General features: G+C 42.1%; 1 protein-coding gene across 1 annotated transcript; it reads left to right on the top strand.

Moving 5' to 3' along the window:
• Positions 1–224: 224 nt before the first annotated feature.
• Positions 225–26,836, top strand: MRAP2 (melanocortin 2 receptor accessory protein 2). The gene is made up of 3 exons (XM_040238865.1): positions 225–447; positions 10,271–10,370; positions 25,323–26,836. Exons 1-3 carry the CDS (start codon positions 321–323, stop codon positions 25,711–25,713), a joined length of 618 nt encoding a protein of 205 aa, XP_040094799.1. The 5' UTR covers positions 225–320; the 3' UTR covers positions 25,714–26,836.
• The last annotated feature ends 764 nt before the right edge of the window (positions 26,837–27,600 follow it).

Raw genomic sequence — 27,600 nt, 5'->3', positions numbered from 1 at the left:
CAGAGGATTTTGGTACACTCTCCCTCCTTTCTTTCATCAGTTATTGGAACTTTGTTATGTGCTAGGCACTGGGTTAAATTCTGGGGGAACAACCTCAAAAGAAGACATGGTGTCTGGTTGCAAATATATGTCTCATGGAGAGAGAAAAGGAAATAATGACCACTTGGGATGAAGTTTGGGCACACAGGGAGAAATGTCCCTGACCTGATGGATAGGACCTCCCTTAGGCTTTTGCCTGCAGACCTCCTGAAGATGGTCAAGGACAGTGTGCGTAAGTTAACAAACTCTACACTTGCCTTTCTCCATTTGTGCAGGTAGAAATGTCTGCCCAGAGGTTAATTTCTAACAGGACATCCCAGCAATCTGCATCTAATTCTGATTATACATGGGAATATGAGTATTATGAGATTGGACCAGTTTCCTTTGAAGGACTGAAGGCTCACAAATGTAAGTCTTGTGCAATTTCCCACTGTAAGCATGTTGTGTGTTTGCCTTAATCTGTGAACCCACCAGTGTTTACTTTCCTTGGACATGCTTATACATAACTATCCTCCACCCCCTAAACCCCCTAAATCCCTTCCACATATAGGCTCATTGATTTGGGATGTATAACATGAATGATGAAGAACTTACAAGATTCCCTTAGTGGAAGATGAGTCAATGTCCCTTTCAAATTGAGACTTAAAAAATTTAATGATTCTAGCTCTCCAAAACTGTGAACATTTAGACCATCAAAAATGTATACACAAATAGAATCTAGGACTATAATTTGAAGAACCTTCCTTTTGTAACAGTTGTTTCACAGCATCCCTTCAGCCCTGCTGGGTTTCTGGGACTGTGGAAAGCAGTCTGTCTGTGTTTTTTCATGATAAAGAACCAGAATAGTTCACGATCGTTATCTCAACTCTGTGTTATAGGCATGAATTGTGCTTCATGTTATTGGAGTAATTAATCATCTAGCACAGAGCAAGGAAATATAATTCTATGAAAGGGTGCAGTTCACCTCTAGTCATAACTGCCTGCTGACTGGCAAGCATGAAGCAGCTCAGTTTCCTTAAGCAGAGTTGACATGAGCAGAAACTGCTGCCCATTCCCGGGTCCTGTCGTGGTTACCCTGTAAATATCCTAGAGATGTTTGGTTGTTTCAGCATGAATGTTCACAGCACTATAAAAGTGGCAGGTCCTTTACTAACTCAGATGAATGGGACATGTTTAGGAAATACAAGAGTGATTAGAATTGAAGACGAATGTGGCCAAGGAAGTGCTTTCACTCCTTTCATATTTTCTGGCCTCTGCCTCTCTGAGCTGTCTTGGCACCATGATCTCTCACCCCTACTTGCTGCTCCATTGCGAGGTGGACCTTCTAGTTTTATCCAGTTTCACTGAGATATAACTGACAAATAAAATTGTCATATATTTATACAATAAATAAAATAATGATACATTGTGCATATTGTGAAAGGATTCTGTCTGTCAACTTAATTAACATTTCTATCACCTCAGATATATGTATTGATTGTTTATTCATTGGTAAGAACATTTAGGTTCTACTCTCTTGCCAACTGTACAAGACAGTACTAACAACTATACTTTCCATGTTATACGTCAGGTCCCCAGACCTTCATCTTATAGCTGAAAGTTTGTACTCTTTTTACCAACCTCTCCCGATTTCCCCACAGTTCAGCCTCTGGCAACCACTTTTCTATTGTCTGTTTCTTTGAGTTCGACTTCTCTTTCAGAGTCTACATATAAGTGATATCATGCCCTAATTGTCTTTCTCTAACTAGCTTATCTCACTTCATATAATGCCTTCCAGTTTCACCCTTGTTGTAATAAATGACAATATTTCCTTCTTCTTAAAGGCTGAATAATATTCAAATATCTGTCATCTATCACATTTTCTTAATCCATTCATCAGTGAATGGACAGTGAGATTGTTTCCATACCTTGACTATTGTGAATAATGCTGCAATAAACAGGAGAGTACAGATACCCTCTTCAAGATAATGCTTTCATTTCCTTTGGATATATTTCCAAAAGTGGAAAAGCTGGATCTTATGGTAGTTCTGTTTTCTTAAGGAACTTCATACATAGAAGCTATACCAGTTACACTCCTACCAACAATGTACAAGGGTTATCTTTTCTCCACATCCTCACCAACATTTGTTCTCTCTTGTCTTTTTTGATAAAGGACATTCTAACAGGGGTGAGATGATGTCTCTTTGAGGTTTTGAACTGTATTTCCCTAATGATTGGCGATGTTGAGTACCTTTTCATGTGCCTGTAACATTTGGATATTGTCTGTGGAAATATGTCTGTTCAGGCCCTTTGCCCATATTTTAATTGGGTTTATTTTGCTATTGAGTTATATGAGTCCCTTGTATACTTTGGATATTAAACTCTCACCAGATATGTGGTTTGCATATGTCTTCTATTCCATAGGTGACCTTTTCACGTTATTGATGGTTTCTGATGGTAAAGCATCTACCTGCAATGCAGGAGACCCAGGTTCAATCCCTAGGTTTGGAAGATCCCCTGGAGAAGGAAATGGCAACCCACTCCAGTACTCTTGCCTGGAAAATCCCATGGATGGAGGAGCCTGGTAGGCTAGAGTCCATAGGGTTGCAAAGAGTCCGACAGGACTGAGCAACCTCACTTCACTTTGCTATGCAGAAGCTATTTAGTTTAATGTAGTCTACTTGTTTATTTTGCTTTTGTTGCCTTTGCTTTGGGTGTTAAATCCAAAAAATCATTACTAAGAGTTATATCAAAGAGCTTACTCCTATATTTATGACCCTTATTTTGAACTCTCACTAAGATCTATTTCTAGAGATTTATTTTGTTCTTTTGTTTGGAACATATTCCTCTATTTCTTCCTTCTTCTTGACTCTCTGTGTTGGTTTCTGTGCATTAGCTAAAACAGTCTTAAAGGAGTGGCATGTAGGAAATGTTTTGTGAGAAGCCCTGGCTACCAGAGCTGGGAACACAAGGAAACTCAAGCCCTGTAAGGGCTGCACATGCCTGCCAGCTGCAGTGCAGTGGGCAGAGTGCTTGCCCAGACCAGCTGTGGCTTGCAGCTGTGACACAGGAGTGGGTGGGGCTCCCAGGGGGCACCCCTACTGACACTAGCAGGTTAGAGGGAGAGTTCCAAGATGGCACGCACCAACCCTGGAATTAGCAAGGTAGAATGAGATCATAAAAATGGCATCTGCCAATGTGTCCATCACTGGAAAGAGTCCCAGCAAATTTGTGCCTCTCCAGCGGAAGCTTTAAGATTAGTTGGTGAGTCTCCTTTCTGAATAGTCCAGGTGACTTTCAAATTGGTGTTTTGTACTAAGTCCCGGGGTGAGGGAGTCTGTGCATAAACATATTCTCCATTCCCTGCAGAGCTCTCTGTTTTTCCTGAAAGTAATACCCTTTTTTTTTTTTTTAAACTTTTTTAAAGTCAACCATTTCCTAGGCAGGATCGACAATTTGGGATGATTTTGATGGAACTCAGACCCCTCTCACTTTAGAGAAGAGTTCTGTATTTTTGAACTCTCTCCCAATTGTGGATTGCTGGACCTAGGATGGAGGTTTTTTTCTGTTTTTTTGGTGAGACTGCGTTTCTGCCTCTGCTGACTGTCTCAGTGCTGTCTTTTTATCCTTTGTTGTAGAGGCTCTGCTTGTTCAGTTTTCAGGTCTTTTCTGAGGAAAGTATCCCTGTGTAGTTGTAGTTGTGTGTCCGCAGGAGAAGGTGAATTTGGGACCTTCCTACACCGCCATCTTGAACTGCCTCCAGGGGGGCTGCAGATGTGTGGTCCAGCCCCTTCCTCAGGGAGGATGAGAACTGGGGCTTACCTCTGATTGCACGTTGCTCTGCTGGGGGTGGGTTAGTGGCAGGAGATGACTCAGCCTTTCTTACTGATTTGAAGGTGGGTACTTTCTCATTTGGCAGGTGTGTAGGAGCCATTCAGCCAGCTTCTGGAACTCTTTCAGAGGGAACTGCTCCGTAGCCATATATTTGATGTGTCTGTGGGAAGAGGGGACCTCAGGAGCCTCCCACGCCTCCATCTTGGTCGACCCCCAATTCCAGCTAATTAAGTTTTAGCCTTTTCCTCACCCCTGATTGCAGGAAGGACCACAAGAGCCTGGCTTCACCTGTAGGTCCTGAGGGTCTGCATGCTGCTGATTGCTGGTGGCTGTGGTTGAGCAACTCCTGGACCATTAGAGGGACAGGGGCAGTGATAGCTGGCTGGTTCCTGCCTTCTGGTCTCCATCGATGGGGCTGTAAAGGGTTTGGAGTTAATAATTTCCTATATCAGGAGCTTTCTATTTTTGTTCCTTAAAAAACATTAACTAAATCACATATCCTTTACCCCTGAAGTGAATAGTAATAATCAAGTGCTTCCACACACTCCTTGTGGTCTGCTCAGTATTCCTGTATGGAAGTAAAAAAAAGCACGTGGAATCTGTTAGGATGTACTGTCATCCATTATCTGATGGAGGGCTATTGCTGTCAGGGTGTGAATCGCACTCAATTTGCTTTAATTCTTTAATCTGTTATTTTTCTGGGACAGTCTGTGGGTAAGGATACTTGCTGTTAAGGATTTTAATGAAAATCAAAATGACTGGACAAATCACCATATGTTTTCCTGTAATCTAAGCTTTTATAACTTCATGACACAGATTTTATTTTTGTGTCATTTTGCTCCTGCCCCTTTTTCTTAGTTTAAAGGGCAATACTGCTGTAATTTTGGTTGGAGCATTTCCAGAGACAGTTGAAAATCTCTTTGGGGCATATTACATTTAGAGATGATTATAGCTGGAAAAAATTCCTGCAAAATGTAGGCAGAAATGTAGGCATTACTTATACCTTTTACTTACTATACCATTAAGAAGGAGAGCTTTTTGTTAGTGTTAGCATTCATTTTAGGCAAAAAACAGAAATTCCTGGGTAAGTCTTTACTACTTTGATGTAAGAGATCTGATTAGAGGCCCTTAGCTTCCAGAACAAACCCCAAGACATACAGGAAAAAAAGTCAATTATTTTATTGTGTACCATTAGGATTAGTGTCTTCCATTTTAAAAAGCTGTAATCCTGGGCTTCATGTGCATCTCCTTGCTTTGCTGAGAAAAATTCAAAGCCAGTTAGGTGCAAGTTGAAAATGAAAATCAGTCACTTCAAGGGGAAGCATTTAGGAAGATAGGAGTGACCATAACAGTTATCTTTTTACTTTACCTGTGATGGGTTGTTCTTAGCAACAGTAGTGACATCTCTAGTTAGACTAAGTTCTCCTGCCTGCTGAAATTAAGATCCTGTCTCTATAGGGTCTTTCATCTGAGAAACAACCTCTGATGATCATTGTAAATTCTCCTGTTGCCCTCAGTTTTGAATCTGGTAATGAACTTCATAACTATCTGAAGTGGACCTGTATCTGACATACATTTGGTACCAGAAAAATGGACATTCATTCATCCATTCTTTCGATACGTATTTATCGAGTGCCTGTTATTTGCAGCACTATTTTTGTTAATAAATTTAATTGAAGGATAATTGCTTCCCAATATTGTGATGGCTTTTGCCATACACCAACATGAATCGCCCACAGGTATACATGCGTCCCCTCCAACCTGAACCCCCTCCTATGTCCCTCCTCATACTATCCCGCTGGGTTGTCCCAGAGCGCCAGTTTTGGGTGCCCTTCTTTCTGCATCAACTTGCACTGGTCATCTATTTACATATGGTAATGTACATGTTTCAGTGCTATTCTCTCGAATCATCCCACCCTCGCCTTCTCCCACTGAGTCCAAAAGTCTGTTCTTTACATCTGTGTCTCCTTTGTGTGCAGCCCCATTTTAAGCAGTGGAGATACAGCAGTGAACAGAAAAGGAAAAAACCCATCTCTTATGGATCTTGCATTCAACTCAGAGAGACAGATAATAAATAAACAGACAACTATGCCAGATGGTGATAAAAGATGAAGTAGGGAAAGGAGGTGTGAAGTGTGGAGGTGAAAGTATAGATAGAATGGCCATGGAAGGCCTTCCTGAGAAGGAGAAATATGAAAAAATGCCTGAAGGAAATGAGAGATTGAGCTATAAGATACCTGGGGAAGAACATTACAGAAAATGCTCCATGGTTTGCAGTAAGACCTGTGATTGGGAGCACAGCAGACACGAGTGCTGGAAGTCCACTGTTGGCTCCTTGCAAGGAGTCCATACCACAGAACGGATCCTAACACCTTAGGAACCAGAATGGGTATGAGGACAGTGCTTGCTCTGGTGTCCTGAGCCCTATCTTTCAAATTAAGCATTAACCCTTGCTTTTCATACAACCACAAGATGGAAAGGTCACTATATATTCTTAAAAAATTTTTGTTATATTGGACTATAGTTGATTTGGGCTTTTCTGGTAGCTCAGATGGTACCAAATCGACCCAGTTCAATTCCTTGGTCGGGAAGTCCCCCTGGAGAAGGGATAGGCTACCCACTCCAGTATTCTTGGGCTTCCCGGTGGCTCAGATGGTAAAGAATCCGCCTGCAATGCAGGAGACCTGGGTTCAATCCCTGGGTTGGGAAGATCCCCTGGAAGAGGGCATGGCAACCCACTCTAGTATTCTGGAGGGTATGGAGAATCCCTATGGACAGAGAAGCCTGGCAGGCTATAGTCCATGGTGTTGCAAAGAGTTTGGCCAAAAACAAACTTCTTGGCCAACCTAACACAATTTTGTGTTAGTTTCAGATGACCATCAAAGTGATTCAGTTACACATATACCTATTGCTTTTCAAATTCTTTTTCCATTTACATTACTACAAGATATTGAGCAGAGTTCCCTGTACTATACAGTAGGTCTTTGTTGGTTATCTATGTTATACACAGTAGTGAGTGTATGTTAATCCGAAACTCCCAACTTATCCCTCCCCTCCACCTTTCTCTTTGGTAACCATCAGTTTGTTTTCTAAGTCTGTAAGTCTGTTTCTGTTTTGTAAATAAGTCATTTGTATCATTTTTTTTATATTTCACATATAACCATTTGTCTTTCTCTGACTTACTTCACTTAGTATGATCATCACATTATTGCATTCTTTTTAATGGCTGAGTAGTATTCCATTGTGTATATGTACCACCTCTCTATCCACTCATCTGTTGATGGACATTGAGGTTGCTTCCATGTCTTGGCTGTTGTAAACAGTGCTGCAGTTGAACATTGGGGTGCATGTATTCTTTCAAACCATGGTTTTCTCTGGATATTTGCCCAGGAGTGGGATTGCTGGATCATATGGTAGCTCTATTTTTAGTTTTTTAAGGAACCTCCATACTGTTCTTCATAGTGGCTATGCATTCTTACCAGCAGTGTAGGAAGGTTCCCTTTTCTCCACACCGTTTCTGGTATTTGTAAACTTTTAATGATGGCCATTCTGACTGGTGGGGGCAGTGGGCGGAAATGGGATAGGATAGTTACTCTCATCCTCCCCTAGACTGGAAAACATAATATATGGAAAACCAGATCATACCAGGGAAAACCATGCAGCTGTCAGCTCTCTTGTTTCATTCCATTCGCTAGAGGTCAGGTAAAGGGAAAGTTATTTTATTGTGATGCATTCTATTTGGAATTCCCCTGGGCAGTTTTCTCTTACTGTACTCTCTTCCTATAATGGTCTCTAAGTAGCTCAGTCTCTAGACAGGACAGAAGTAACTGTTTGGCTGCATTAGAAACCCCTGTGGAAGGCTTTTCCTTAACCAACCAGGCTTCTTGGAGCCTCCACTCACTCTATGTAAACCTCTGTTCTGACTTCCTTCTGAGAAAGGGTACTTTGGGCAAGACCAGAGGCTCTGTATTCCTCTTTTGACTGAAATGCTTGTGTCCATGAAACTTGACATAGAAATAAAACTTCAATAGAGTTTGGTTGTTCCTGGAATAAGATGGAGCTCTCTGATGTTCTCTGAAAGGGGCTCAGAGTGAGAGTTATCTGGGCTTGGGCCACGTGTCAGAGAATGACGTAGAGGAGAATTAACGGAGATAATCTGAGGGGGAGAATGTGAGTAAGCAAAGCTGCTTAAAGAATATTGTCATGAGAAAGGTGGATTCCATGTTATCAAGAGAATGCGTGAAAATGCCACTGGCCCATGGGGATTCTAAAATTCTAAACAAAGCTCTCCTCATTCCCACTCTCTTCTCTCTCGTGACTTTGCTGAGGGCTGAGACGCTCTCAGGTCCCACGTTATTGTTGCTTTTTAATTAGCTCCCTGGGTCACTAGAAGGCTGGGGTAAGGAACTGGGCTGGGTTAAAGGCACACTCCTCTACCTGTGCCCACCCTAGGCAAGTGGGCTGGAGGACACATGGGGATCCAGCCACCACTAGCAGTGTGAGAGCTGTCCTCATGCAAACCTCTCCCTAGTAAACAGATTTGAAAATGAATCAACATGACTAAATTCTCAACTGAGGGCTTTCATAACGCTGGCAGGTCATTTTAGAATTGGCTTTTGCTATTCAGGCAGTTGATGAAGTAGAGGAGGCTAAGCTGTCATTTATCTGCAAAATGATGCTTTGCAGTCTGTGCCCCCATAACTGAGATGCTATTGTTACATGTTAATTGCATTTGTACACATGTGGTTTTTGGTATTTGTCCTGATGTCTTGTTAGGCTTCATTTCCATTAGTTTGTAAGGTAAAGTCTACAATTCCTGTTTCTCAGGCACTCTTAACCCTGGGAAAAATAAATTGGTTTTGCATCCAGAGTACTGAATAAATGCCATTGAATAAACTGGGGCTCTGTAACAACTTAGAGGGGTGGGAAGGGGTAAGTGGTGGGAGGGAGGATCAAGAAGGAGGGGAAATATGTATACTTATGGCTGATTCACGTTGATGTGTGGCAGAAACTAACACAATATTATATGGCAATTATCCTTCAATTAAAAATAAATAATTTTTAAAAATGTTGTTAAATAAAGGTTGTTACCCTCTAGGTGAGAGTATATTTAGAATAAAAGTAAGAATTATGCAAAGCAAGTTGCTAATCTGATTTCTTCATATTAGAAAGTGCTATATACACATAATTCAATTAGAATAATGCTTCTTATTTAAACTCATTTAGTATATAAGTTCTATTCACCTTTTAAAAAGTTGCTAGGCATCCTCACTGTATTGCCACATAGGTAAACTTCTTAGAATAGATCAGAAAATGTAAAATAATTCAACTCTGTTGCTTCCCCCAAACTTAAGACCGTATGATGAATGTGCCAGGTTGTGTAGACAGCTCAGTCTCATCCCCATTAGAGACACGCTAGTGACCATTACCCGTGATGGGATCAAGGAGGGACCTGTGTAGAGAGCACAGACAGAAAGGTCATGGGGTTCACAGGAGGGAGCAGGCACATCAGTTGGGGAGATTAGGCTTTCTGGAGGAGTTGATGTAGGGAATGCACTTTGAATGAGGGATAGACTTTCATTATCTCCAGTTTGGGGAAAGTTGTTCCAGCCAGATGAAGGTATGGGCCCCTGAAAAGGTGTGAGTATAAGAAACTATGCCTAAGGGTTCAGGCAAATACAGGAATACAGTGTCCCCTAGACTGGTTGGAAGCATGAGTTTTAAAGTAAGGATCAACGGGGAGAAAATGACCAAACAATAATAGACTGCAAACGTGAGCTACCTTCTTCTCAGATGCCAGATATTGTAAAAGTGCTTTGTATATGGAATCTGTTCTCATGTAGAAAAGGTCAGTTCTATTTTTGTTGAAGTATTTTTCATGGAAGAGTAATATTATCAGAGATACGATAAAGCAGATTCCATTAGAGATGAGGCCAAGGCAAAGACCGAAGGCAGAAGAGCACTCAGGAGGCCATTTGTATGTTCTTTGCAGGATGTAGTGAAGATGTGAGTTATGCCATCATGAACATGAGTGAAAAAACAAAGTTGGGTTGATTTGAATCAGATGTCATTTTAAGCTTCATCCTGTCATTTCTGCTAAAAATTGGATTTTCTAACTCAAGACACTTCAGTGGAATCTTGAGGACTTAGACAGCCTGATTCCATCTTAAATTCTTCCATCGAGATGTAGAACCAAGAGTCAGGAAGGCTGACATCTCTGAGCATTACCTGAGTCAGGAACCTGAAGACATAGACTCTTCCCTCATTCCTTGTATTAACTGTTCCCTGCTGTCCAATAATTGTTTCAGAAGACTGTGACCATCCTCTCTCATTTCATGTATCAAAAAGCACAGATTCCTTAAATGTTTAAATTTTATGTTGCTATGAAATGCTAATTCCAGTGTTAACTGTCTTACAGATTCCATTGTGATTGGATTTTGGGTTGGTCTTGCAGTCTTCGTGATTTTTATGTTTTTTGTGCTGACTCTGCTGACCAAGACAGGAGCCCCACACCAAGAGTAAGTTTGGGCTGTTTCTAAATGTCTGTTAAACCCCACAGGGTCTGGAAGAAACAGAAATAGTATCCAGGGGGTGGGGTTGCTTCTAATGGGTGGAGAGATGGATTTGCTGTCCAGACCCAGGTGCTGGTTGGGTGGGACCTGTTTCCCTCCTAGCACTTTGCCTCTTGCCTCTGAGGCTTCTTTTCAAGTGAACCCTTGTGCACCTGGGTTTCTTGGTCTTTCCTGCAATCTTAATGCTGATCCTGGCTTGATGTTTATTTTGAAAGGTTACTAATTAGGATGGATTTTCTCCTTATTCCCAAAAGAATTTAGGTGACTCACCAGACCGAAAACAATGAAAAAGGACAATAACAAAAATAGGATGAAAGCTAGCTTAAAAAACATTTCAAGGAGCAGAGAAATCATTGTTACTGGATACTCGACTAAACTGTTTAATTATTCACTGAATTCATCACTTAATCTCCTCAAAATGAGATAAAGGATTATAAAATTTTCATGGTGTGGTAAAGAACATCTGTGATGGGCTTTGGATTTATGGAGGAAATGATTGCGTGGATGCTTAATGAGTGCTGAATAACATCAAAACATAATTGGTCAGTTATGGTTTGTAAAAACTCAGAAATGTTTTAGAGACTTTTTAAAATCCCAACTCTTCCAAAAAAAGGAAAAAATAACAACTTGTTTGATACCTTGTCAGCCAGTTCCGGAAGGCAACAGATAGCACATTCAAATTAGGTAATTAGAAGAGCTTTTTAAAAAATAAACTTTCTTATTGAAATATGTTGTGTTAATTTCTGCTCTACAGTTATACACATATTTCTGTTTATTTTAGTATTCTTTTCCATAATGGTTTATCCCAGGATACTGAATGTGGTTCTCTGTTTTATACAGTAGGATCTTTCTTTTTATCCATTCTATATCTACTAGTTTGCATTTACTAGTCCCAAACTCCCAATCCATTCCTCTGTTACCTTGGCAACCACAAGGCAATATCTATGAGTCTATTTCTGTTTCATGGATAGGTTCATTTGTGCCATATTTTAGATTCTACATATAAGTGATATCATATGGTATCTGTCTTTTTCTTTCTGACTTACTTCACTTAGTAAGATAATCTCCAGTTGCATCGATGTTGCTGCAAAACGGCATTATTGCATTCTTTTTTATCGCTAATATTCCATTGTATATAACGTACCACATCTTCTCTATCCATTCATCCACTGATGGACATTTAGGTCATCTCTGTATCTCAGCTGTTGTGAATAGTGCTGCTGTGAACATAGGGGTGCATGTATTTTTTTGAATTAGAGCTTTTGACAAAGGGACTAGTCACAAGTTGTGGCCTGGGAAGAGAGCAGCCCCTCTTCCTGGATGGTGCCAGATGCCAGGGCTCAGAACACCGAGGTGTAGATGCCCTAAATCTGAAGGGCCCTGATTGTCTCCCAGGAGCCCTGCAGAGAGACTGGCTGAGAGGAGCAATGACCCAGGTCAAGGGACACAGCCCAGTGTGACCTCTTGGGGAGGGAGCCTCCGATAAATACCCAGACCTGTCTTTCTCCATCTCTCCCCTTTCTCACCACTCCTCCCCGCTGGCTGAGCACCACACCACCAGCAGAGGCCAGAGCCTACAGCAGAGGTCAGTTTCCCAGGGCACAGAGCAGGGCGGGGAAGGGTAGGGAACGACCTGGGAGACTAAATGGAAGAAAGTGAGCACAAATCCTCACGTTTCCATTCAGTGTGTGCCCCTTCATCCTCACAGCCTAGCAGTGGTGTTCTCATTGTATCTCATCACACAGTCTGCAGTGTCTGCTTTGCAGTCTTCAGCCTGCACTTGAACTCTCACAACTAGTCATAGACAAAGGGAATAGTTCTGCCCATCATGCAGCTGGTTTCAGACATTAAGGTCTGGGAGAAAAATTCAAACACATGTTAAATGAAAGTAAAAGACCATTTTATTGAAGGCTATGGAGATGGATGGTTGAGAATCTCTGGAATAGCCACTAAAAAAATAAGAACGTTCCCTTTTATGTCTCCTTGTTTTTGTAAACATCTGCACGTGTCTTTGCTTTAGCATATTAGTCCAAGGAGTTTAGAAATATGGTGTGGGTTATAGCAGTAGTAAAAGAAGCTGAGGACAAACTCAGGTTAGGGCACAACTGGTAGAGTGATTGGGAAATAGTAAACCCCTTTATCTTCGTTCTCTTCAGAGAGCCAGACGGACTTTTGCATGGTCATTGAGATGTACTTGTTTGACATAAGACACACTTGTTTGACATAAGATGAATGTGATTTTATAGATGGGAACACCCTAGCTCAAAAGGGAGCATGACTTCCTATAATGGGTAATTTTGTGTTTGTCTAGGCTGTGATATTTGGCAAAATATTATTCTAGATGTTTCTGTGAAGGTTATTTTTTTTTTAGGTGAGATCAGTCTTTTCCTCATCCAGCTGCAAAAGGTGTTCCTAGAAACAGATGGACCTCTGTCTAGCAAAAAGGAATTCTGGCAGAGGACTGCCTTCAGACTCAGACTGCAGCTGTTCCCTGGGTCTTCAGCCTGTCCAAACCCTACAGATTTTGGACTTGCCTTTCTCCACCATCACATGAACCAATTTCTTAAACTAAATCTGTCTCCACCTCACCCTGAATGGATAGATAGATATAGAAATAAATGTGCACAGGCACACACACATCCACACCCACACACACACCCAGACACCCCTGTTGGTTCTATTTCTCTGGATAACACTGACTAATACATTGCCTTAACATTTCACGTTGACCCTGGGTAGCTGAGACTTGTTTTTCCCCTTTTCCAATTGGCAGTTTGTCCTTCTAATAGATGATTTCTCTTTTGATGGTGAATCTTAGTCATCTCAAGGAACAGGGGTCATTGTAACCCTACATGCTTTTGGTGAGGTTAAGGAGAAATTTGACCTTTTTATTTTTACTTTTAATGAAATGATGGATCAGCCCTCAGGGCCACACTTTAAATGTTTTTCTGAAGCAGTGTAAGACATGCATTTGGCTGTAGTATATCAAAATCAAACTTGATACAGACATAGGGAAAAATCTCTAAATGGAGCAGTTAAGAATGGTTTTATATCTTAGTAAACTTGACATTTATTTGGCAGGAACTATTTTTTTGTAAAATAGACATTATCCAAGCAGCCAACTTTAATATAAAACAATCAGTTTTAAGTTTGCCCCTGATAATTAGACATGGAGGACATAATGATAAATCACTGAGAATAATGCTAAGAACATTTTTTGACATTTACCATCTGCCAGGGTCTGTTAATCACTTTGTAATATAATCTTACTAAGTTCTCACTGAAAGATGAAGTAAATCACATAGGATTTATCCTGTAAAATCTCACCTTACAGATGAGAAAAATGAGACTGAATCACTCATATAAGGATTCACAGGTTTTAAAAAAACTATGCATATTAAAAAGCAGAGACACTGCTTTGCCAACAAATGTCCATATAGTCAAAGCTATGGTTTTCTCAGTAGTCATGTATGGTTGTGAGAGCTGGACCATAAAGAAGTCTGAGTGCTGAAGAATTGATGTTTTTGAACTGTGGTGTTGGAGAAGACTCTTGAAGAGTCCCTTTGACTGTAAGGAGATCAAACCAGTCAATCCTAAAGGAAATCAGTTCTGAATATTCATTGGAAGGACTGATGCTAAAACTGAAGCTCCAATACTTTGACCACTTGATGCAAAGAGCCAATTCATTAGAAAAGACCCTGATGCTGGGAAAGACTGAAGGCAGGAGGAGAAGGAAATGACAGAGAACAAGATGATTAGAGGGCATCACAGACTCAATGGACATGAGTTTGCGCAAGCTCCAGGAGACAGGGAAAGGAAAGCCTGGCGTGCTGCAGTCCATGGGTCTCAAAGAGCCAGACACGACTGAGTGACTGAACAACAACAACAAATGGAGCCAAGCCTCAAACTAAAGTCTCTTTGAAGCTCCTGTTGTTAACCCTACATTAAATGACTTCATATCAGTAATATTAAATCTTTTTCTCTTACAGCAAAGATATTAGCGAGCAATCAGATTTGTTTTCTTCTATCACATATTGGATCAAGCATGGGCTCTGGAGTCAAACATTTCCAGATTTACTTGATTCTTAGCCTCTCTGTACTTGATTCCTCACTTGTAAAAATAAAGTAGTAGCTGCCTTCTCGGGGTACTGTAAAGATTGAGTGAACTGATGCCTATAGAACTGCTGGTATGCACTAGCCTCACAGCAGGCAACCCTCAGTGAAGGTCAGTCCACCCCTGCATGGCTCACGGCATCCTGGGGAGAGCAGAGGGCTGCAGGTAAAGAATAGGAAGGAACAGAAGATTCTCATCCTCCCACAGGACAGCCAGGCCTAAGCTTTCATGTTGGAGCTCCTTGTGCCAAATGTGACTTCGTTCTACCTTGGCTTCACCTCACCTTGGGTATGTCTCTCAGAAAAAGTTGTGTTTTGGTTGCTCAATCGTGTCCAACTCTTTGCAACCCCATGGACTGCAGCATGCCAGGCTGCACTATCTCCCAGAGCTCACTCAAACTCATGTCCATTGAGTCGGTGATGCCATCCAACCGTCTCATTCTCTGTCATCCCCTTCTCCTCCTGCCCTCAATCTTTCCCCACATCAGGGTCTTTTTCAATGAGTTGGCTCTTCACATCAGGTGGCCAAAGTATTGGAGCTTCATCTTCAGCATCAGTCCTTCCAATGAATGTTCAGGACTGATTTCCTTTAGGATGGACTGGTGTGATCTCCTTATAGTTCAAGGGACTTTCAAAAGTCTTTTTCAGCACCATAGTTTGAAAGCATCAGTTCTTTGGCACTCATGCTTCTTTAAGGTCCAATTCTCATATCTATACATGACTACTGGGAAAACATAGCTTTGACTGTATGGACCTTTGTTGGCAAAGTGATGTCTTCGTGTGAAGAAAGAGTAAGATGATTTTAGAAAGGAGACTAAGTAGAGGGTCTTAGTCATGGCTCGAATGTCTGAATTCTAACAGCTTTAGGTAGCAAGCTCTCTGGGTTGTGGGTCACAAAGAACAATTGCTTCAAGGAAGATATCAGGCAGCATCCTTTTGGAATATGACTCAGTTCAGTTCAGTCGCTCGGTCATGTCTGACTCTTTGCAACCCCATGGACTACAGCCAGGCCTCCCTGTCCATTACCAACTCCTGGAGGTTTGGGTATGTCTCTCAGAAAAAGTTGTTTTCTTTGGTGCTCAGCTTTCTTTATAGTCCAACTCTCACATCCATACATGACCACTGGGAGAACCATAGCCTTGACTAGACAGACATTTCTTGGCAAAATAATGTCTCTGCTTTTTAATATGCTGTCTAGGTTGGTCATAGCTTTCCTTCCAAGGAGCAAGCGTCTTTCAATTTCATGGCTGCAGTCACCATCTGCACTGTTTCCACGGTTTCCCCATCTATTTCCCATGAAGTGATGTGACCAGATGCCATGATCATAGTTTTCTGAGTGTTGAGTTTTAAGCCAGCTTTTTCACTCTCCTCTTTCACTTTCATCAAGAGGCTCTTTAGTTCTTCTTCACTTTCTGCCATAAGGGTGGTATGCATATCTGAGGTTATTGATATTTCTCCTGGCAATCTTGATTCCAGCTTGTGCTTCAGCCAGTCCAGCGTTTCTCATGAGGTACTCTGCATATAAGTTAAATAAGTAGAGTCACAATATACAGCCTTAACGTACTCCTTTCCCAATTTGAAACCAGTTTATTGTTCCATGTCCATTTCTAACTGTTGCTTCTTGACCTGCATACAGATTTCTCAGGAGACAGGTCAAGTGGTCTGGTTTTCCCATCTCTTGAAGATTATCCCACAGTTTGTTGTGATCCACACAGTCAAAGGCTTTGGTATAGTTAATAAAGTAGTAGATGTTTTTCTGGAACTTTCTTGCTTTTTTGCTGATCCAACAGATGTTGGCAATTTGATCTCTGGTTCCTCTGCTTTTTCTAAATCCAGCTTGAACATATGGAAGTTCACGGTTCATGTACTGTTGAAGCCTGGCTTAGAGAATTTTGAGCATCACTTCTGAGTAAGGCCCCCACTCAGAATTGACTGTGTTGAATCTTCCACTTCGTTCTATCTTTTTCTCCATGGAGACATCCTGGGCAGACTGAACTGCTGACCTATGGAAAGAATCCCCTTGGAAGGAGTAAGACATAGGATGGCAAATAGGCTTCTTCCCTGAAGTTTACAACTTGGGATCATTTTAGCATGAGAACTTCAATTCCAGAGTCACTGCCTACTCAGTGGCTTCTGTTAAGGAGAGGATGTGTCGTAATGAGATTATGAGACAGGAGTAAACAGCTCTCTAAATCTCACTGTAATGCAACACAGGTTTACATTGTATTCAAGCTACATCTCTTCTGAGGGTTGGCAAGGGGTGGGCTGATGCTTCTTCACTGTAGCTGCAGTGTTTCTAAAGTTCAGCCCCCCGAATTGCTGTGACAAGCAGTGGGGCACATGGAGAACTCATACCTGACAGTCTGTTCTTCAGCCGGGAAGTGGCACGCATCCCTTCCTCTCACAGCTCATTGGCCAGGACTAGCCACACCATCTGACCGCCTGGCTGGGGTGGGTAATCTGTGTGCCCAGGAGGAGACTCAGATATGGGTGAGTGCTGGTAAAGCAGAGAACAGAGGGAGAAAGACCCTTATAAAGCTGCCATCATGCCTTTTTAGAAAGCTTTTAGGTCCAAGAAGTAGCTTTAATGGGGATTATTTTCCCATGGAATATCTGCTGTTGTATGGGGTGGGGGGACCCTCTCACTTGAATCCTTTATAGACAGTCAGGATAAAAAGAACCATTTTTGCCATGTGCTTTCTACACTGAGGAGCCATTTACTCTCTTGGCCGTCTTGTTAAAGCATCATAATCACCACATTGTCATAAATCTGCCAGAGAGAAGGAATAAGGAAAAGACTTGGGTTGCATTTTCTGTTGACTAGTACTTCTTAAAAAAATAAAGATCAACTCTCAGACATCGTATACCTCAGATATCCTCATTTTGTGTAGCCTTTGCTAAGTGCACTTGTCTAGGTGGGGATGGTCTTTTTTTTAGGGATGAGGACGGTATTGCTCATGACCTTGCAAAAATGGAAACTGCATCTTACCTGGAGTTGCAATTTACCTGAGTATGATTCTCACCCAAGCATGGGTACAGTGCACCTAAAAGCTAACAGCTGGAGATAATGACCAAGGTCACAGGAACCAGCTGAATGCAGACATAGCAGGTTGTTCCTAAGGAAGATCTGTTATTCTGAGAGGTCTTCATATGTCAACAGGTAAACAATCCAACTGCTTTATATGTCTGATTCAAGTTATACACCTTTGTTCAGGAGTTCCTTTTAATTCTCTATCAATTAAGAGATATTTCCTGAGTGCACAGCTATGGCTTGCCTGGGACGTGCTGAGGGTCATTCTAAGGTAGTAGAGTCTTTCCTCAGAGACTGGCATCTCCCTGGAAAGTCAGAACTACCAATGAAAGCAACCAAGAGGCACTTACACACACACACACACACACACACACACACGTGAGGATGTGGTTGGTGCCTCTGCTAGGGCATGAAGCTCTCAGGACAGGCTATGGCTCCAGAAATAGTTATTGTCATTTTCTCATGGGTGGTTTTCACTCTTAGTAGGTCTTTGTTTGGCTTATGCCTCTCTAAAAGTCCACTGGAAGTCCCTGCTGGAAATCGTAGGTGCCCGCTGGACTGCCCACCACTTTTTTATGAGTGGAGTAAACCTGACCGTAGTGAGGGCTTGCTAAGACTGAGCAGTAGGTAGCCCATTAGTAAAAGCTCATTATAAATCTGTAAAATTCCTAAGGGAGTAATGCAGAGCCTTACGCGTATTTCCCTCAGCCAGAGAAGGTGAGAATAGTCTGATCTCCTGACTTGATTTGTCTTAGGGTCACAGAGGAAGGAGCATGTCCCTAAATACTGGAGGTGCCTTTCACAGGAATCAGGGCTCCTGACCACCTGCAGATACAACTGTCCAAGGTACTGTTTGAGGGTCTAATGACCGCAAGTCCCTTTGAGAGATGCAGAGATGAGTGGAATACAGCACAGCAGTATATAGGAGAGAAAAGATCACACCAAACAGCTCTGACATGAGACAGGAAGGGCTGCACCCTGTATGTAACTGATCTGTTCACTAAGTCGTGTCTGACTCTAGGCGACCTACCGGGCTCCCTGTCCATGGGATTTCCCAGGCAAGAATGCTGGAGTGGATTGCCATTTCCTCCTCAAGGGGATCTTCCCAACGCAGGGATCAAACCCACGTCTCCTGTGTCTCTGCATTGCAGGCAGATTCTTTACCACTGAGTCCCCTGGTAAACTGATGTAAGAGAAGATTGATTAAATAGGACAGGAGCCCAGAGAAGGGGAAGATTCCTTCCTGTTAGGAGACCAAAAAGTCCATGGAGGCAGGGACACGGGAGTTGGATAGCAAAGGACAGATTTGGTTTTGACAGGAGTAGAAGGAACAGCACAAGCAAAGGCTCAAAGGGGGACCATCCTGAGGGCCTTGGGGGACAAGCCCGTAAGGTCCCATGTGGCTGGACTGGAGGGTTAGAAGGGGAACTGGCGGGAGCAGACACTGCAAAGGCCATGAGACGTGGGGGTGGACTCTCTGAAAGATCAGGAAGAAGGATTTGGGGAATCGGTGAGTTTGTGAGCGGGGGAGTGTCATGGAGGCAGATGAGGTTCCCTGCAGGTGCTGGTGGACTGGATGGGTCCTCATGAGGGAGAATCTCTGATCTGGTTCAGAGACTCCATGACACAAGCCAGAGTGAGAAGAGGAAAAGAATCGGAACAGTCCAAACAGTCTTTTTACTCTGACTGGTGGAGTTCGGGAATATTGCAATCAATAGGTTAGGTCCAAATTGCATTTCTTATAACAAGCTGAAAATGAGGAATACAGATTCTTAAATAAGTGAAACTGATGATTTTTAGATTCTACCAAAATCAACAGTTGTCATTTTTCTAAAGTTAGTATGACACAGGAGAATTCCTTGCAAACACACTAGCTTGATCTCAATTTCATGATGACAAGGTATAGAATAGGTAGGACTGTGACAAATATAATGAAAGGCACTAAAATTCTTGGAGATTCTGAATTTTCTACTTTTCTGAGTCTGTCTGGGTTCCTATAAATGCCATGGATGTTTACTAGATGATTTGTTAAGTAACAGAAGTTTATTTCTCACAGTTTTGGAGGCTGAAAAGTCCAAGGTTAATGTACTGGCAGATCAGTGTCTGGTGAGGACTTGTTTCCTGGCTCATAGATGCTAGATTTCTTGCTGTGTCCTCATATGAGGGAAGGAACAAGGACTCTTTCTCTCTCTGGGGCCTCTTTTATCTGGGCACTAGTCCCATTCATAAGATGAATCACTTCATTTCCCAGAGACCCTGTCTCCTAATCCCATCACTTGGGGGATTAGGTTTCAACATAGAAATTTTGGAAGGGCACACATTCAGTCTCTAGCATGTATATTCTTCACTTTTCTTTCTCTTTATGATACTTCTAACATGATATTACTTGCTAGCTCAGTCAACATCTCAAAGTTTCTTTTTCTTTCAATGCTCCAGTTGTTGAAGCTTCTAGCTTGAATTATCATTTTAATCAAGATGGTATTTAAGATGTGAGCCTTGTAATTTTTCATTTTCACAGATGTAACCAGGGCAGAACAAGTTGATCTTAAAACTGTTTTGACTCCTCTAGTAGGTGCCAGTGAGCATTATTTTTCCATATATCAACTGAGTTTGAGAGGATGGGAAGATTGCAACTAGCCCTCTTCTGTCTGCCAGTGGGAGTGTCCAACCATAGAGCAGCGCCCAGATCACCCACCAGGAGATGCGTTATAAGGCTGGAAAGACATCCATAACAATATGGTACATGTTTCCTGAAAACCAAACATCCAGCCATGAAATCCACCCCCTCCCACCTAATTAGTGAGCATCCGTTGAAGGCTTCCCCGGTGGCCCAGATAGTAAAGCATCTGCCTGCAATGTGGGAGACCTGGGTTCGATCCCTGGGTCAGGAAGGTGCCCTGGAGAAGGAAATGACAACCCATTCCAGTACATTTGCCTGGAAAATTCCATGGATGGAGGAGCCTGGTGGGCTACAGTCCATGGGATCGCAAGAAGTCGAACACGATTTCACGTTCACTTTTCTTTGATGTTCCAACATTGACTGTACAAGAACATTTTCAGGTGTGACTCCTGAGGCCTGGTCTGCTTTGAAGACGGGGTAACCACTGGGTAGAGTAGAGAGGTTCATTGGTCTTTCTTGAAGCCATCTTACTAATAAATGGCAGGAAGTCTCCCCCATGGTATCTAAGACCCTGCAGCCTCCAAGGTCTGGCCAGTTTGCTTCTTTGCCAGAAGATGCAAAATGCCCTATTAGTAGCTCTGTGGTCTGTGAGTTCCAACGACTCAGGGCAGGAGATGCCATGGATGACTCTGGAACATCTTGGGGATATGGGGAGTACCATGGGCTGCAGTTAGAGACAGCATTTCCCTTGGCCAAAATCGGGTGCAAGGCAGACCTCAATGGGGCTAGTTTGCCAAATCTCTCTGATGCTGGAGCCACACTCAAAATCTCTATTAATAGACCCTCTCTCTATTTTTTTTTATTATGCTCTACATTTTACTTATGTTATTTAATCCACAGGTTAGACCATCTCTCTATTAAGGCTCACCCGCCCTTGCTTATAGGCCTTACCTGGGTATGCCCTTGTATTGTTTCCAACCCTGTAGGCACTGTAGGAGAGGCCCTCTGCCAAGGCAAGAGCGGCTTTAGTTTCAAGATCTTTTCATGACTGCTGTATTCATTCATTTAACAAAAATGTAAGAAGCAACTACTCTATGCCTGGTACTCTGCAAGGCACTGAGGACCCACATAAGAAACTGACTGCCCTCAAGAGCTCGTCGTCTAAAAGAGGGTGCCAGACAGGGAAAGAAAAGGACTTAGTGCAGAGTGAGGAGGCAGGAGGAGAGAGGCCTCCAGTCCTCTGGGAGAGATCCCAACTCAGTGGAGAAGTCAGGAAGGAGGTGGAATCAGAAATGTTTCACGAACGGCCCATTCATGGGTTCCCATTTCAGGAAGGGCAGACTAGTATGTTTCAGAATAACCTTGCAGATAACAATGATAAAATCTGGACAAATTATACAGAATGAGTATTGGAAGGCATTGGAGAACAAACATTAGCAGACTAAACCAGAAGGAAGTGCTTTCGGCCCTTGAAGGAAGGAACCTTCAATAGTATGTCTATGGTAATATGGCTTTACACCTGAAGGCTTTCAGTCCGCAAACCTGGTATATTTCTTCACATACTAAGCTGTTCCTTAATTTCCCTTTGCAATATTGAAATTTTCAGTGTACAGGTCTTACACACCCTTTGTTATATTTATTCCCAAGTATCCTATTTCTTGATGCTGTTGTGAATATATTTTTTTCATTTTCTTATTGTTTATTACCAGTGTGTAGAAATACAGAGATTTTTGTATAAGGTCAACTGAAAAGAAAGTGCTGGTACAACAGGATAAACATATGGGGGAAAATGAACCTTGACCCTTGTCTCAACGTATATAATAAACCCAAAGTGAAAATTTCTAGAACGGTTCAATCCAATAGAACTTTCTGTGATGACAGGAATGTTCTTTGTATTGCCTAATTAGATAGCTACTGGCCTCATGGGGCTGTTGAGCACTTAAAATGTGAGTAATATGACTGAGAAATCGAATTTTAAATTTTACTTAAATTTGAAGAGCCACCTGTGGCTGTTTGCTACTGCATTGGACAGGATGATTCTAGAAGAAAGCTTAGGAGAATATCTTTGTGATTTTAGAGTTGACAATTAGTTCTTAAGATGTAAAAGCACTAACACAGATGATAAAAGTTAGTAATTTGAAATTAACTGAAATGTAAAGCTGTTTATCAAAAGACATCTCTAAGAAAATGAAAATGTATGTCACAGATCAAGAGAAAATACTATTGTATCCAGACACAAACACTATTTATTGCATGACTCCATTTGTATGAATTTCAAGAACAGGCTAATCTGCAGTGATAAAAATCAAAACAGATCAAGACTTCCCTGGCAGTCCAGTGGTTAAGACTCTGTGCTCCCAATTTAGGGGGAATGAGTTCAGTCCCTGGTTGGGGAGCTAAGATTGCTGCACGTCCTGCAGTGCCCCTCCCCACTTCCAACCTTACCCAAAACAAAAAACAAAACAGATTGCTTCTAGGAGGTATTGCCTCCAGGACGTATAAATTGACTGGAGGCTTAAGAACAGGCAAAGCTAATCAATGGAAGTAGAAATCAGATCTGTGTTACCTGAAGGGGCTGGAAATTGAATGGAAGGAACCTTTCCAGAAGAAAGGAAATATTCTATATCTTGATTAGAGGGTTACTTGGGTGTATGTGTCAATAAAAATACATTGAATTTTATGTTTAAGATCTATGGATTTCAGTACATAGATTTTACTCAGTGATGGGATGAATAGAAACTGAATTGAAACAAGCCATGTCCATGACCACAGTTTTTCACATACAGGTTTTTTAGTTTATCAGTCAAGGAAGGAAAGAGAAATGAAAGGATGGTCTGTTTAGGAGTCTCAGACAGTAAAGAATCTGCCAGCAATAAACAGACCCGGGTTCAATCCTCGGCCAGGAAGATCTTCTGGAGAAGGGAATGGCAACTCACTCCAGTATTCTTGCCTGGAGAACTCCATGGACAGAGGAGCCTGGCGGGCTACAGTCCATGGGGTTGCAAAGAGTCAGACACTAACACTTTCACTTTTCAGACTCTAAGAGAAAAAAGATGGATTTTTCCCTTATTTTCAGGAAGGGAGAATGAGATTGTACTTTTATCAAAAGGAGAGATCCCGGGGAGAAAGATGAGTAGGGGTGAGGCAGGGAAAGCATCTTACTGTCTGCTGCCCGGGCTCTGCCCTGGGGAAGGGGCAAGATGCTCTGCTCTTGTGCCTTTGTTTTTCAGCAAGGGCTGGTGCGGAGGGAGGTGGTCAATGGCCCCAACTCGTAATCCTGAGAACATGTAGCCTGGGTAGTGGAAGAGCTGCTGTACACAGCTGAGTTGGCTTTCATACTCAGCTGATGCTCCAGATAGGCAGGAAGCAAGTACTCAGAGCTTCTTAGCCTGGAATTGGGAGAGGGCATGATCCCAGCCATCCTAACCGTGCTTTTTTCTAACATGTTAATCCCTTCTTTTTTCCTCAATGACTTTTTAGTTTCTTATGTCACAGGTTGTTGGTGCCATTCATCCCTGTTCTCAAACGTCTTTTAAACTTGGGTGAAGTGACAACCAGGGGAAGAAAATCACTTACTGAAAGATAAGACTACTTACATTTGCATTAAAGCACAATTCTGTCAGTCTCAAATGATTTTTCTCTGAATTCTGAATACATATCTTATTAATATACTCGTGTCAATCACTGATCTTTATATCACCTTTGCTGAGTGGGCAATGAGATTGGTTAATCAGGCTTATCACTAAAAGGAGGAACTCAGATTTCTGAGAGGAATTCCTCATCTGATGTCAGCTGGGTTGTCATGCAGGAAATAAACCTGATATAAAAGTGTCTCCACCACCTGGATTACAAAGCCTCTAGAATTACTGAACTCTGAAATTCAGGTGATTCCTGATAATTTGGAGGTGAGTTTCTAAGAGCTCTAAATGGATCCCATATCGCCTACCCCATGACAGCTTGGTCAGAAACGCTGTATCGTGAGTCATCAATGGGATAGGGAGGAGGAGGTTTAAAAACTGAAGTCACTGTAGACGTGCCTTAAATGTAGACTCCAGAGCCTACTTGTTGTCAAGTTCTATTCTGGCTTTGAAGACGTGTTCAGACATGATTCTTGACCTTATGGAGTCACTCTACCTGTGTGGGAGTCACTTTTATATCAATCTGGAGAGCATGGTGATTAAAGTAGGTGGGCTAGGGACTTCCCTGGTGGTCTAGGGGCTAAGACTCCTTGCTCCCAATGCAGGGAGCCCGGGTTCAATCCTTGTTTAGGGAAGTAGATCCCACATGCCACAACTAAAGAACCCACAAGCCACACTGTGACCTGGTGCAGATGAATTTTAGGTGGGCCATCAGGTTATTCAATTCGTATCTGCTCTTTCTGTCATGTACTTACGGTGCTCATTGAGTTATTTTATTCATCCATTCACCAATTTCTACCATTCAGTTGCTAATTTGTTCCACACTAAATGCAACAGGGAATTAAGAAGCTGAGTTTTTCCCCCACTCCTGTCACTGATTGTGTCAGTCAAGCAGGCACTCTGACTGCTCCTTACCTTAGCTTCTGCCTCTGTGAAACAGGTATAACTTTCGGCCTAAGTGGCTGCACGGGTCAGTTTTGAGAATTGGGAGAGATCAATGGATATGGCAGTGCTTTGACAAACATGAAACTCACCCCTGTGGGATCGAATTGTTGTTCAGGCTGGTCTGATGTTGGCCAGCGGCTCTAAACCTGACCATAAGTAGTGATCCTTGGGGATTCTAAGAAAATACAGATTACCTGTCCCTTCCACCAGAGATCCAGAGATCCTGCAAGCAGGAATATTGAATTTTGAGAAGCCCTACAAGTAGGGCTTGCAGATAGAAATCCAAGGGTCCCACTGAGAAATACTTGTGTGTGATGCAGAATATCGAAGATCCCTCAGTGAAAAGCATCTTTTCAGGATGGTCTGAGGGCCTACACCTTGAGTCTTTTGCCTTGCGTTTATTTGTACATCTTCAGAAGTGGGGTCTTTCAGTTTGATGTTTGTCTGCACTTTCTGTACAGGGACTTGCACTTCAAAGATGCTGGAAACCATCATCCTGTTGGTAACTGAGCTGGAGGGTAAGGAGTCTTTTATTTTGCCTTTCTTCGCAGCAATGCAGAGTCTTCAGAGAGGAGATTCAGGATGAATAGCTTTGTGTCAGACTTTGGAAAGCCCCTGGAGCCAGATAAGGTGTTTTCTCGACAGGGCAATGGGGAATCCAAGTCCTTCTTTCACTGCTACATCAATGAAGTGGACCACCTGGAGAAGGCCAAAGCTTGTCTCCAGACCACGGCCCTCAGCAGCGAAGTTCATCTCCAGGAAGCCATCAGATGCAGTGGGCAGCCAGAGGAGGAGTTGAACAGGCTTATGAAATTCGACATCCCCAACTTCATCAACACGGACCAGAACTCCTTTGGAGAAGATGATCTCCTGATTTCTGAAACACCTATTGTTCTAGAAAATAAGCCAGTGGTCCAAACCTCACACAAAGAGGTGGACTGAGAAGCATTTTTTATCAGGTGTTTTCCTGAAAATGTTGGGTTTGTCACTGAATAGCCAGAAATCTCTATTCATCGAGATTGTGTGTATGTGTGTGTATGAGAGAGAGAGAGAGGCAGAAAGACAGAGAAGAGAACTCCCTGAGAAGAAAGATGGTGAAGCTGAGTTTTCATGCCTTTAAACATATTTGGAGCTTTGGGGGGAACCAAATATTTACACTATCTCATCTTCCTTGTTGAAAAACTTGGTCACATATTCTGCATCAGCATTCGTGAATGGGGCTTGAGTGTCGCGTTTCCTGTCTGGTCCTGCCACTACCAGGCTCTGCCTTTAGAAAGTTACTTTGATTCTCTGGGCTGCCACCTTTTTATCTGTAAGGTGAGGAGTCTGGAGGAGGTGATCCAATAATTTGTGGACTTTTGACTTTGTATTCACATGAGGCTGGAAATACCCAAAATTATATAAACTAGAGGCTGCCCCCTGGTTCTTGTTATAACATTCCCCCAGGTCTGTACCTCCCACTCAACCCTTAATTGAATCCAACTTATGTCAGGAGCTTGAACATCTCCCAGGATATCAGGAGACCTGATATGGTCACTGTGGCCAAATTTATAGTGCTTTGCTAAAACAACTCAAACCTGGAGACAGCCCCCACACCCCATGCCCCAAGATGAGTACCTTATATGACAATCCCATCCCCCAAATGTATGGAAGGTTGTCAGCTGAGTAAAGGGAAGTGCCTTCTGGGTCCCTGTGTTAGTGTGACTGTGACTGGTCACACTGCTGTGTCATTGGCTAATGAACAAGAAGAGTGCTATTTGCCAGGCTGTCTGTTTTCTTGGCAGATGTGTGGGTGATGGTTGTGCGGCTAGTGTGTAGCCTTTGAGTTGGGTTGGTGAATGGGTTATAAATAGCCCATCAACAGACATTCCAGGTGGCTTGGTACAACTCAAGAGTTAATTTCATGAAGGAATTAAATCTGCACACTGTTTTGGAAATGACTGTTTTGCACAGTCACATTGCATGCATGGCCAGCTACTAATCTCTGGGTGGCATTTTCATATGGACTTTCGTTTACCACCTGTCTTGCTTAAACTAAAAAATAAATACATTTATTGCACCATAATTTTCTCTGGTTCTTTGTTTTCACATGTCCAATTTCTCATTTTATTTAAAACCAGTTCCGCATTTATAATGCCTCCTAATTTCTGTCATCTCTAGGATCCTAGTGAGTGGTATGAGTCATGTAACAAATTTCTTTTAGGATTTATTCCACCCAAAGAAATCCCTTTCCCATAATGTCTTTTGAGGAAAATAGTATTCTTTAAGCCTCAAAGCATGGGACATTTCTTATACATTCTTGCAAAAAGAAACTTCCTGTTTTCACTCTAGTGCTGATTTTAATGGCTTTTATGAATGTGAATATTATTATTCATAATTTAAGTAATTGAATATAAATCACTGTTATCTATTACTAAGATGCAAAACTATTTAAGTGGCTTTTTAGTTAAAAGTAGATTTATTAGAAGACTGATGGATATTTAAAAGATGGAAAAATATCCATGGCTGTATACCATTGTTCTTATTGACTGAATGTAAGGAATTGTGAAGGGTCTAAGATTTGAGCCCTCTTTCGAGCTTACAAGTATCACGACACAGTTCTGTGCAAGCTGGCAGAAGGCACAAGGCTCCTGGGTCAGAGACAAAGAACTTCATGGCGGCATAGCAAGCAGCATGTGCTTCGTCTTCAGGTTGGTCCCTGAGTCCATTTGCTGTTGCTGTTGTAAAAAAGGACCACTCACTCAGTGACTTAAAGCAGCCCACATTTATTCTCTTACAGTTCTCAAGTGCGGGAGTGTGAGATCAGTGACAGTGGGCTAGAATCAAGGT

This window comes from Oryx dammah, unplaced genomic scaffold, assembly GCF_014754425.2.
Source record: "Oryx dammah isolate SB20612 unplaced genomic scaffold, SCBI_Odam_1.1 HiC_scaffold_4, whole genome shotgun sequence".
NCBI classification, from domain to species: domain Eukaryota; kingdom Metazoa; phylum Chordata; class Mammalia; order Artiodactyla; family Bovidae; genus Oryx; species Oryx dammah.
Note: the sequence above shows the minus strand (reverse complement) of the source record. Positions and strands in the feature narration are given on the sequence as shown.

Coding starts and splice junctions, on each gene's coding strand:
- MRAP2 (XM_040238865.1), top strand. CDS start 321: ATGTCTGCCCAGAGGTTAATTTCTAACAGGACATCCCAGCAATCTGCA. Junction 448..10,270: donor AGGACTGAAGGCTCACAAAT/GTAAGTCTTGTG, acceptor ACTGTCTTACAG/ATTCCATTGTGATTGGATTT. Junction 10,371..25,322: donor ACAGGAGCCCCACACCAAGA/GTAAGTTTGGGC, acceptor CTTTCTTCGCAG/CAATGCAGAGTCTTCAGAGA.